An 11,512-nucleotide genomic window follows, 5' to 3' on the forward strand; every position below is an offset into this window, starting at 1 on the left:
GGCAAGGGAATCAAGTCGCCGTCCGCTGCAAGTGAACGAGCGAAGGCCCAATTTACACTGAATGTCTACAGAAAAGGGGAACTCATAGCGCATTACGTAGTAATTGTCTTGACTGGCCAAAACGACTAACTGGGTGCCGGCCCTTGTTATAGATTCGAAAGTTTCAAAAATCGATCTGCGACGTAAGATTTCCACCATTTCTTCCGTAGAAACCGCCGGATCGGATGATAAAAATACGGTGTTCAAAAGAACGCTTCTTTGAGCGTTCGTTCATAGGAAAAGCAATTTTTGAAAAAAAAAACGGGTGAAGAATCAGCATTGGGAGGGATGAAACAGCTCCAGTCGAACCTGACACGTTGCAGTATGGTCGTCAGCAAGAATCTTGCCTAAATTCCACTAGATTTTTGAACCTGAATCTTAGAACGTTAAGAACGTTTCTTACACTTTTGGAATTATTGGCCTGCATCTCATGACACATATCAATCAGAATTACCACCGTACTACGTAAAGTAGGTGGTGGTTTATTTTCTGGAGAGGTTTCCTGACTTTTTAAGATGGTAAATCTACTCCGACGAGTATCTCTTTCGCTAGCTTATTAGGTGAAGGGAATAAGATTTCCTGACCCATGGAGTCACGGTAAAGTTTCGCGTAACTTGCAATAGAGCGATCTATGTGAACGGAGGGGTCGGTAAATCAAGAATATACTTCTCTCCTAAGAACTTGCATACCCTGAGCTGTGTTCAGAACAAGTGGCATGCATTTATACAACTCCCAGATTTTGAGGAAATGGGTGGAGCACTTTTGAGTACGGATGACAAATCTCAGTCTCCAGAATCCAACTCAACTGTTTGCTTCTGTGGTCGCTTGTCATCTTTTGCACAGAAATGGCTTTCGTTGAGGCCAGGAATCAACAAACTTGACCACAGTATTTCTAAACACGATAATAGCTAATGCATACATTCTCACTGTACGAACTCTTAGTTTTGAGGCAGATGTCTGATTTTGGCATGGAATGACTAAATCCAACAACCCATTTGAAAACTTTCAAATCTCTTATTATCCATACTTTGAAAGTTGCGACAACTCTGGAGGTTTGTGAGATCCGCACTCCTGTTGGGTCCCATTTGGGATGAAACCGATGCATAGTGCCGCTGGATTTTTGGTATTGAATGACTTTAGTTACACGATAAAAGTACTGTGAAAGATTTCCGGAACCCTTCATGACAAAAGCGATTGAAGGAAGGGTGATACAGTTCTCTGGAACACTCATTTCTAATTATTCATTACGATTTGATTAAATGGTTTAATTTAAACATAAATTTACACAAAAGACATTGACAAATGCGACCCAATGTACAAATTTCGTCCATTGCACACTCCTGCATCGCAGTGGATTTACGATTAAGTTGTCAATTAAAAAAAATAAAACAAGGCTTGGAATGGTTTGGTACGCATCACCGTAATTCACCTGAATTCAGCGAAAATCACACAAATGGAGTGGTGTTCTTGACAAATACACCCAGCGGAATATCAACTTTGAGAGACGCATCCGGAACCCAGTTTAGGACGTTCTCATGAGTAGTATATCACGTCTGTAGAGTAAAGTGTGTGCTGGCTCACCAAAACAAATTTTAGAGTAAAATGCTTCAGGACAAAAAAGCTGATAAGCGCGGTTGGAGCACGTTAACAAACATGATGTCTACTGGCGCTCGACAGATGTTCAGTCATTTCGTTGGACGCTTAGTAAGGATGGGGATAAAGAAGTTCATTTGCGTGTGTCCAGCAAAAAAGGGCCCTTTTCTATAGGAAAAATTGGACAAAATTAGAATGCTTAAGGAACGAAATCAATGTTGGTTAAAAAAATAAACTGAGTTAATCCCATCTGCCTATTATTTAATTCCAAAGGTGGGCAGTTTCTGCAATCACACTAATTCAAGTCAGTCTTGGGACTTTAGATGCAGTAGGATTTACTATTCTGGTATGACGTAATCCGAAAGTCGATTCTTTTTTTGCCTTGAAATTGCAGTGGAAACCGCCAAGTTGTAAAGTTGTTCGACAGTTACAGAGGATGAGCTTTCTTTCATGAACAAGAATGAAAGCTTGGGTTTATCGATTTTGATATTTTTGGCGTCACATCAAGGAAAATGAGTGGAAAAGTTGAACTTTTTCATACATCTTTACTAAAATCCTTTCTGACGGCAAAATCAAGCCCCAGTGTTCGATAATTTCCTGCTAAACTAAAAATCACGGACGATTGGTTAGCCCATCAAAAAAACCGACGACCGTTTGTGCTAACTGAGATACCAATATTCGGTTTAATATTTACGTGTAGGTATTCATTATAAACGACGGTTTAGGATGAAATCAGTTGAGTCTCATGTCTACACAAAATTGAGCTTTAAGTGGTTGCGTACGTCCGCACTCATACAAGTACGAATTCAGGTCATTTAAATTCACGCACCGCCATGAGGAAACTTGTATTGAACATTCCCGAGTTATCGTCAACCTCACTAGGTTGATCATCAGAGTGGTATCAGGAAAGATGGTTCACGTTTAAACACACCAAGAAGGTCAGCTGTTTTTTTTCCGTGCCAGTGCACATACGACATGAATATGTTTTTCAGATATATGTTCGGCAAAAAACTAGAAGGGGAACATGTATAATAACCCCATCAAAATTGTACATATTTTCCTAGTTCACTTTTGAACTTCTGTGGGAAATGACCGTGGTATCTGTTTCGATTGATAAGCTACACATGTTGCAATTCATGCTTGCGATCGTGAGCTTAATTTGATAATGATATGGTTGCTACCTGTCGCAAGCCACCGGTTCATAGTGAAGACGGACAATGTGGTCAGAACATCGGAAGAAGTGAGTTTAAAAGTCCAAATTAGGGAACCTGAGCATCTTTTTTTATAGGGTATGATTGTTACAGAAATAACGATAAAGATTCTGCAGACAAGCTGAAACGACTTCTGCTTCAGGCCAGCGGTCCACTCGTCTTTGGCCTAAACCTGCCTAAATCTAATCGCCTAGTTATTCTCCTTTCCAGTGATTGTACTCGCAAACAAAACAATTTCATCAATTTATGGGAGTAAATTATATTTATTATATTTATGTGGCATAGATTTCTAGATTACACGTAATAAAAGATGCATATTATATATAAATTATTTGTTATATTTTTATTTATATTGCATAAACTTTGACAATATCGTCATCCAAACTTTTGAGTTTCTATTTTATGGTAATTTGATTCCTTTTGGTTTTTCTATCGAATCCTGGTTAGAGAGTGGATCATATTGCAATAAATGACTGTGACTTCACTCAGCCGAGGTTGTGGTAAACAGATTGTATTTTGTTGCTACCCGATGGTTCTCACTTCAGCGTCACAATACAATCAACGTTGGTACGATTGTTAACATTCCCACTGTTCGATGACTGAAAACTAAAGCAGCATAGGTCATTCGGAGTTGTATTGATGATACTTTCACACTTTAACTTGTGATGATTTTGTCCTCGGAGCAAGAATTCAAGGCCCCGCGCAATATACAGATTATTTGTGGACGGATTTGGAGTAGGAGACTTTGAGCCGTTCAGAGTAAAAAAGGTTAGATGAAGTATTTAGTCGCTGCGCAAATACCCACATCGAGTGGCTCATATGACGGATATATATGCTTTATATACAACTGACGAAGTGCTTTCTATCCAGTCGTTTACGCGCGTGAAACATGGTGATTTTCTCTTGCAACTGCTGTTTCTTAAAATGTTTACCGCAGCCTCCTGGGCGCTGACACGAAGTACATTCATTTTTGTTTCGTGGAATTCAGTGCCTTCTTTTGTTCTTCGGCATTGATTGGGTTTACCACAAGGATTGAACCTTTTGTCATGTAGACGCCGTACTTAGATTTGTCCTTCACACGTAACCCGTCACCTTTGGTCATAAACAACCGTGACTACAGAACGATGGTAAACATCCCGGAAACGCTTGTGATCAGTCAAAGTGCAGTTGATGGAAGAATAGTTGAAAACAAAATGTTACTAAATAGCGAATTACTTTTGAAAGAAGAGGCCACACCTCATATGTTTTGAACCATTCGCTTCTCTGAGAAATTTGGTCCCACATTTTATAATATATTTATGCTGCTCATACTTGGCATGAAACTGATGATTTCGTAATATAACCAAATGTCAAAAATGCATTTTTCAAACGTGAGGGCACAGTCTCAACCTGGCTGAACTAGAGTGCTCCATCAACGTGAATCCTACCACGAAGGATAGAGAAGGATCCACAGGACATTTACTGTCCCGAAGAGTCACCCAAATGGAGATTATCATCTTTTATATAAAAATGTGGTAAGCCTCTGGAGATGACCAGGCTTTCTCAAAAGGCATGTTTTGATTTTTTTGTGACCGTTTCAGATGGATTTACTCAACTACCTGTTCATTCGACCAATCATTTATTCACTTACTCATCCACTCAAACGTCTCAACAATATATGGCGGTCTGCCTCAGTTCTCATGTTGCAGACCTTGTCCGACAGAAGAGAGTATACCATACATAGCCTTCCTAAGTGCGTGGCAAACCAGAGTCTGCAGCAACAATTGCGGATTTCTTATCTGGTTACAGCAGCCAAAAAATAAAATCATCTGTAAACGTGAGGATGTCAACATTTCTCCGATGGACCGGATTTATTAAACCAAAACGTGTGATATTGGACAAATAATTTAAGGCCATGTTTTGACTTGTCATCATTGGAGATTAGGACAGTCTCTTCCATGTCTCAGTTACCATATCCAAGTATCTGATAATGGACATCAATAAAAAGGCAAACCGCAGAAGGCGAATTGACGGCACTCTTCCAATGCGAAGTTTTGTAAGTTGTATTTGCCCGAAATTCCACTAGAGTAAAGCCTCAGCTTCGCGGCACCGATCAGTAGTACTCCTTGAATGTGAATATACTTACGCGATTCGTTCTGCTGAGTGTGTACGAAATAAGCTAGTCTCATGCGTTGTTTAGTGCTATAGGCTTGCCTGTAGTCAGTATGACCTAATTGTGTTTAGAACAAATTGGCCTCAAGATATTGCAGACTGGAGGGGCTCGATGCTTCAGTTTCTTTAAATGAAATCTTCTGATTGGATAACACGCTATGAGCCCTATTCAGGTTCTTAGGTTTGGGTCTTTTGGTACCAGAATCTATGAATAATCTCGCTGAGCTGGAAGCAATGCCATTTTGGGCAGAATAGCAATTTTTCGTGCCAGATATTCTAGTTGTGAGCCTTTGAACGAGTTTAATGAGGCTCATCACCGCTAATACCTGCGTAGCCTAACATCGGTGTGTAGCGCTACTTAGGAATGCTTCGTTGACTTCAAAAAACATTGTTTCACACATAAGTTGGTCTTGTAGATGCATTTGAAACAGCGCAAAACTTGACCGGCCGACAATTTCATCAAGTTGAACTGTCTCTCAGATACAGTCTCAGATACAGGTTCCCACAGCATGAAGAAGATGGACACAAATTGACAGCGCAACCTCAAGATAAGTCTGAATTAATCGTATCAACACAACCAGGAAAGGCCAGCGCACTCTGGCCGGTCACTTCATATACGCCACAATACGGCAGCCTCCCTGCCTCATCAAAGACGATTTTTCAATCAAACGCAAGCGTTCGGGAGCTGTATGCCTGAAATAGCGTAATGTGAGACAAGAAATAATCCATCGTTAAGTGATACACCAAAAATTAACTGAAAAATAAGTTTCCCTATAAAAGCGGTATATTTCGAAAAGGTTGTGACATCTGGTCCCAGACAACCACATATGACGAGCTCGGTACAACCAATTACAGCACGTATATCGTGGACATACCTAGTTAGTATCTCGCTAGGAGCAATACAGGCAAATCTTACATAAGCCTGTTTAGTATTTTGTTTAAAATGTTTGCCCCTCTGTCTAAATTCGAATAAGTTGTTATTAACCCACGTTTCGGTTGCCAAAACGTCTCAAAGACAAATTGTTGACTAGATCGTTAAAAATATTCCATCTAAAGGCTATCTAAACCACCCGTTATTCAGTTCTATTTCAGACGGCTTTGTAGGTATCGCTGAGCAACTTAAGTGTTTCACTTGATATCTCCCTGAACGTCAGCAGAGTTTTTCGCTCGGTGTAGACCACAATGTCTCGGTAAGGAGCAAAGTAGGTTGGAATAAAGGTCTGACAGCACACTAGGTATTCTTCCACAGTCCCAATCCACTTTCATGCCACCACATGTTACGAAACAACTTAGGGAAATCGCTGGTCTTTAATGAGTATTCCAAAAAGCTCATTCCAGTACTAAACCGACTTTGGTCAGATGACCGCAGTACAAGATGGCAAATAATTCCAAACGAAGTCTCACGTAGAAGTTAGATCGAAATGTGCATTCGCACTCGTACTAAATTCCAAAACAGCCTTCAGAAGGTTAAACATAACACACACCAAAGTAATCAGCAAAACAAAGCACACAACAAAGAACCCGACCTCCTCAGTCAAGCATGACATTCTAATCAGAGATCAGCCTGCCGTTCCGTGGAAGGAGGTTATAAAGAAGTCCGCGATTGTTCGATTTTCATAAAATATTAATAATTCACCAATATATATTGGTCGTATGGTTATGGAGTAGTTCGCTACAGGCACTTAAGTACCTTTTCCCAACAGAGATAGACGCTTTTTATTCTTTGGTTGGTATAGACAATTAGCAGGCCCTCGAATTATTATCAGCCGCGTACAGATATTTACGCAAAACACTGGTTTCACATTTAAATATACACTGTTCTCTGAATAAACATTCAGCGTATGAAACTTTCAGTGGCTGCCGGCTCTCAGTCTATGTTTAGAAGTGGCCTTGAACCACGTGTTGTTGACATCCGAAAAATCGTTCAATGAGAGGGAATTGTTCTAAACGGAACAGGTTGACCGCAACAGGTCGGCCAGGAAATCTTGTTCCGTGCTCGGTTCTCGACATTCCAAAGCATGTTTAACAAACCAGCGTGAGACAAAACCCTAGAAGTTGCAAAGTTTAAAGCCAACATGCACAAAACTCGCATCTGAGACCAGAACCTCGTACTAAGAGCACGTCTTCAGCTATAATCTACTTGAAGGAACTGGTGCGTAGATCTGATTACGAAACCAATGCTTACCCAAAGTGTGTGTTGTTTCAGTTTGTTGAAAACTCCGTAAGTGTATCAAATGTGTTTGGAGCTTTAGAAATTTTCCCTGAACATTTTGGTTGTTTCCGATACTTAATGAGATGTGTAGTCCTCCAGAGACTCGCCAGTCGTTGGTGACCTTCATGTTGTCGAATATATTATAAAAATACATCGTGTTTGGTTAGCATTAGTAATTTTACACACCGATTTGCGGATAACTGTGTTGTTTTTCAATTTAGTGTAAACCCTAGTCGTCATCTACGTTGCAAATTACGTAGTACTGAGTTAAAAAACTGAGGTTGGTTTTTTACATGTCCGACTTCCCCTATTTGGAAATATGAATGCATATTGATCGGTACAAACATTACATGTACTGTGATTGATTTTCGGAAATTCACGTACTATCAGCTCAAGTTTCTCGGTAGCTGACAGCGTTTAAATTCGTAATGATACTTGTACCATCCTGCCCAGTCTGAGTATACCTCAACTCTGTTGCTTCCAGCGGTTAACTGACACCAGACAACCACAGATGGGCAGTTGTGCAGATCATCCGTGCTGCCATTTGCAGCCATTCCAATATTTTAGTCGGGTGGTGGGTTTATATAGAGATGGCAGACAGGCCTAAATGGTCAGTATCTGCACTGTTATTGTGTACAATGATTCATAAGCCGAGCCGAAGTCTGGAGGAACACGCTGGGTTGACAGTGACTGGGAGTAAAATACTCGTCATATCTTTATAATGCCATTAAAAGGAACACGGTAGACATCGAAAGATCTCCTTTAGCGCAGGCGACGAACATGACATCCGATGTCCCAAACAGAACTGTTAAGCAAACAGTGTGAACGGCCAAGTGAATAATAATTATAGCTGCAAAAACGGCTGTCAGAGTGTTCTCGGGATGCACAAACCGGTGTCATTGTCAGGAGGAAGTAGGGCAAAGCGTAGAACTTTGACTACGATAACCAAGTTTCTTCCATTTTATCTCTTACCCTGATGATCAAGGAACTGCTGCAGCCACTGGGCCAGCTAAGAATAGCCAGGCCTGGTGGACAGTCAGGACGTTTCACATGATTATTGCATCATATTTCTGATAGTGCCGTTAATATTTCCAGGAAATTCGTTCCGATACGACGACCTTCCACGGCTCATGCGTTTTTTTTACTTCTATATTTTTCAGAACAGTTAGTGTGTATGGATTGCCCCAGTTTGAAATTGATTCCACAAACGATAGCCTCATTTGGCCACACTGTATGCAAGATATCTCGTAGAATTTGACCAAGGCAATAGCCGAGCGAAAACACCTAGTATCTCATAAATCAGGAAGTCTAAGCTAAGACTTTCTTGTCCAATGCTTGACCATGGAGAATGAAAAATACCGCTAATTCAATTGTTTATAGTTGGAACTCGATGCCGTCAGATTTTTGTAGCACAAAATGCTATTTCTGCCATTTTTCAAAACACCACGTTTTCGCATTACCGCGAAGAATTTATGTTCGCTACAACTGGGCCAAGTCAATTGGTGCTCTCATTTTTCCATCAAAATGTGGGACAAAACGTATATTTCTCGTTAATTTTACCGTAAGCGCGACCAAAAACTCCAACTGCGGGGCAGTAAACAAATGCCAAAGTCTAAAAAAGCCAGTTTTGTGAGGAAATATAGAAAACCACCTAAGAACTATTTCAGCGGCTACACCAGAGTGCATTTTGGTCAGAGTACCTGAAGAAATTGAAATAACAGAGGAGATAAACCTAAAAAGTACACAGGGACGAGGAACTACATGAATGTTAAAACCAGTTAGATTTCCTTAGCTTTCGTAAACTTGTAGAGACCAAGCCGATTCGATTAACCCCGAAAAGCTGAGGAATTAAAGCCCGGGTATCCCAGTTGTTAATATGGCATGCTTTATTCTTTTGGAGGGGGGCAGATGGATCAAGCGGTTAGAGCGCGAATTTACTGACCGGAAGGTCCGTGGTTTGAACCCGAACTCTGTCTCTCGACTTCTGGGCTTGGGTAACCTGGCAGTAGCCCAGCCCTCGTGCTTCCTTCGGGTAGCATGGCAGCTAGGCACCGGAGGAGTGTTACAGCTGAGCGTTATCTGAAAAATCTTTATTTTTGACCGTTTCACTTTCCTTTATGAGGTCGTTCAGTGTGGCTTCCGATCGCCGTATTTCGATTTATATAAAAAATATTAGATTTTCTGTAAAAGGCATAGTTATTTGTCTTTTTTAACAGAGATCCCATTTATTTTAAATGGACTGAACGAACCGGAATGAAGTACACGGCACTGCACAAATCATCTCCAAAGGGAGTTCCCTACTGATCAATTCGTAAGAATCCAAATACTAGCCGTAACTTCTTACATTCATCCTTTAGTGAAAGCGGCACACCTGTTTGTTTCAGCTAGTTCACTTCTCCCTTCTTCGTACTTAATCCTAAAAATGTCCTGGCATCCCATGCAAAGTTGGCCGGAACAACCCAACGTCACAATTGCCAAAAACACGGAACTTGTATTCTGTTCCGACATGAGCCTGAAAGCTATTAGCTTCCCAGTTTTCCATACCAAACAACAGACCAGTGCACCTGCGTTGTTACCTCGGGGGAATGGTTTTACACCAACCATATGGTGGCCTAGTAAAGTTCATACAAGTTTTTACAGGCAGAATGATGCCGTGTTGTTCAGTCTACCAGTAGTACTGTGGCTAACTAGCCCCAAGTTACAAATATGTTTAGAAAATCAAAATGTAGCGCATGCATATGTGGACTTGGTTGCCAGTAACACCACATGTGGTGTCTGCGTGCACTTTATGTCCCAGCTTTAACAATACCGAATAGGCCAGCTTGTTCTAGCGTGAAGCGATTGGAATGCACCTGAAATTCTAAGTCGTTCGGATAAATTGTGTTCAGAAAATGACCAAAATAAGTTACTTGGTGTTTGGAAAGTGTCAGTAACCTCACTCGTTGGTTTTACGCATTTTCGCATTCTCTCGACCAGGGGTCTTTCAAGCAGAAAAATGTATACGCTGACACAAGTTGTTATCAAAAATACAGTGTGATAGAATTTCAGGTGTGCAATCCATCTACAAGACGTAGTGAACTATTATAGTAGGTTAGTACGAATGGCCATTCCACTGGCAATGTGTTGAAGTTTCGGTAGCTGGATGAGTAGCTCGGATGAGACAGACAGTTGTTGATTGGATAGCCGTGCGCTGAGGAACAGGGGAGCAACACCATCATCAATTTCAACCTAACCATCTGTGCGAACAACTCATGTGAATTCTATTGTAGCACGTTTGTCAAAAGTCGTTCGGAGACTGTCTTCTAGAGAACAGTTGTTCAGCCCTGTGCTCGTACCTTTCATGAATAGCGGAACGTTCTTGACGATATAGACTAATACTGAAAATCATGTTGGAGTTTGGAAGGTGGAAATACAGGGGATATGAACGTCATGAGAGCCTATGGACAAATAGTCGTCACAAGCTACAGGATGTTCTGTAATACATGATGCGGAAAAAGTTCACTATATGAGGAGACTTGCTCGACGAGAACAGTGTGTTTCAAAAGGAAAGTTGTGCACGATAAGAAACTCTGAAATGAACGCAGTGGGACCCTCGAACTTTTTTTATGATGGACTATTTGTGGAGACTAGCCATTTTTTTAGCACATCTCCAGTAAGACTCGGCAGAATAAATCCCTCTTGTTTAGGATCTCAGCATCATGAAAAAGTTATTGATCAGTCTGAGCAGCGGCCGCTCCTCCTGGTCAATATACGGAAGACATTTGGGAGGTGGGGGGTAAGCAAATTCACTCATATCCTATGCACAAAATCTTTCGATCAACCAGACGGACAGACTCCAGGATAGCAAGGTCCTCACAAATGAAAGCGCCATTGGTGTATATTGCAAACTCCACTGGTTTAGACCGCTTCAGACGAATGGCCTTAACACACATCCCGGAATAAATTTTTTTTGAGTGGGCTGGAGCGCCAGATTACATAACATCTTAGCCCCGAGCTTTTGAATAAGCTTGCGAAACAACGGAACGTCTACGCCGTAATGAGTTAACTTGATATCGGTGTTTCAAAACAAACAGCAATTGAGCCTTGAAAACGCAGAAATACATCTAGTAATTATTTGTAACAAAACTTTGTCGTAATCGGAAACACTGTCATTGTATACAGGCTAGTTGCAATCGGACAAGCAGTTACTAAGTTTCAATGCGGTCACTATACTTGTGACTGTCAAATCTGGACCTATTAAGGTGCGTGCGTCTACGAGTTGTGAAAATTCACCACACTAGGGAAAGTGAACCCTCCCTAAAAGAAA

General features: G+C 41.0%; 1 protein-coding gene across 1 annotated transcript in view; it reads right to left on the reverse strand.

The window, feature by feature from the left end:
- T265_05497 (hypothetical protein) overlaps window positions 1-11,512 on the reverse strand; it is a gene marked incomplete at both ends in the record, with an annotated part of 114,439 nt that overhangs the window by 361 nt on the left and 102,566 nt on the right. Inside the window, one exon of the mRNA XM_009170519.1 lies at window positions 8,858-8,906. Within this exon, the coding sequence (XP_009168783.1) occupies window positions 8,858-8,906 (49 nt within the window). The remainder of the gene's footprint in view (window positions 1-8,857; window positions 8,907-11,512) is intronic.

The sequence above is a fragment of the Opisthorchis viverrini genome, assembly GCF_000715545.1.
Source record: "Opisthorchis viverrini unplaced genomic scaffold opera_v5_110, whole genome shotgun sequence".
Classification (NCBI taxonomy): Eukaryota; Metazoa; Platyhelminthes; class Trematoda; order Opisthorchiida; family Opisthorchiidae; genus Opisthorchis; species Opisthorchis viverrini.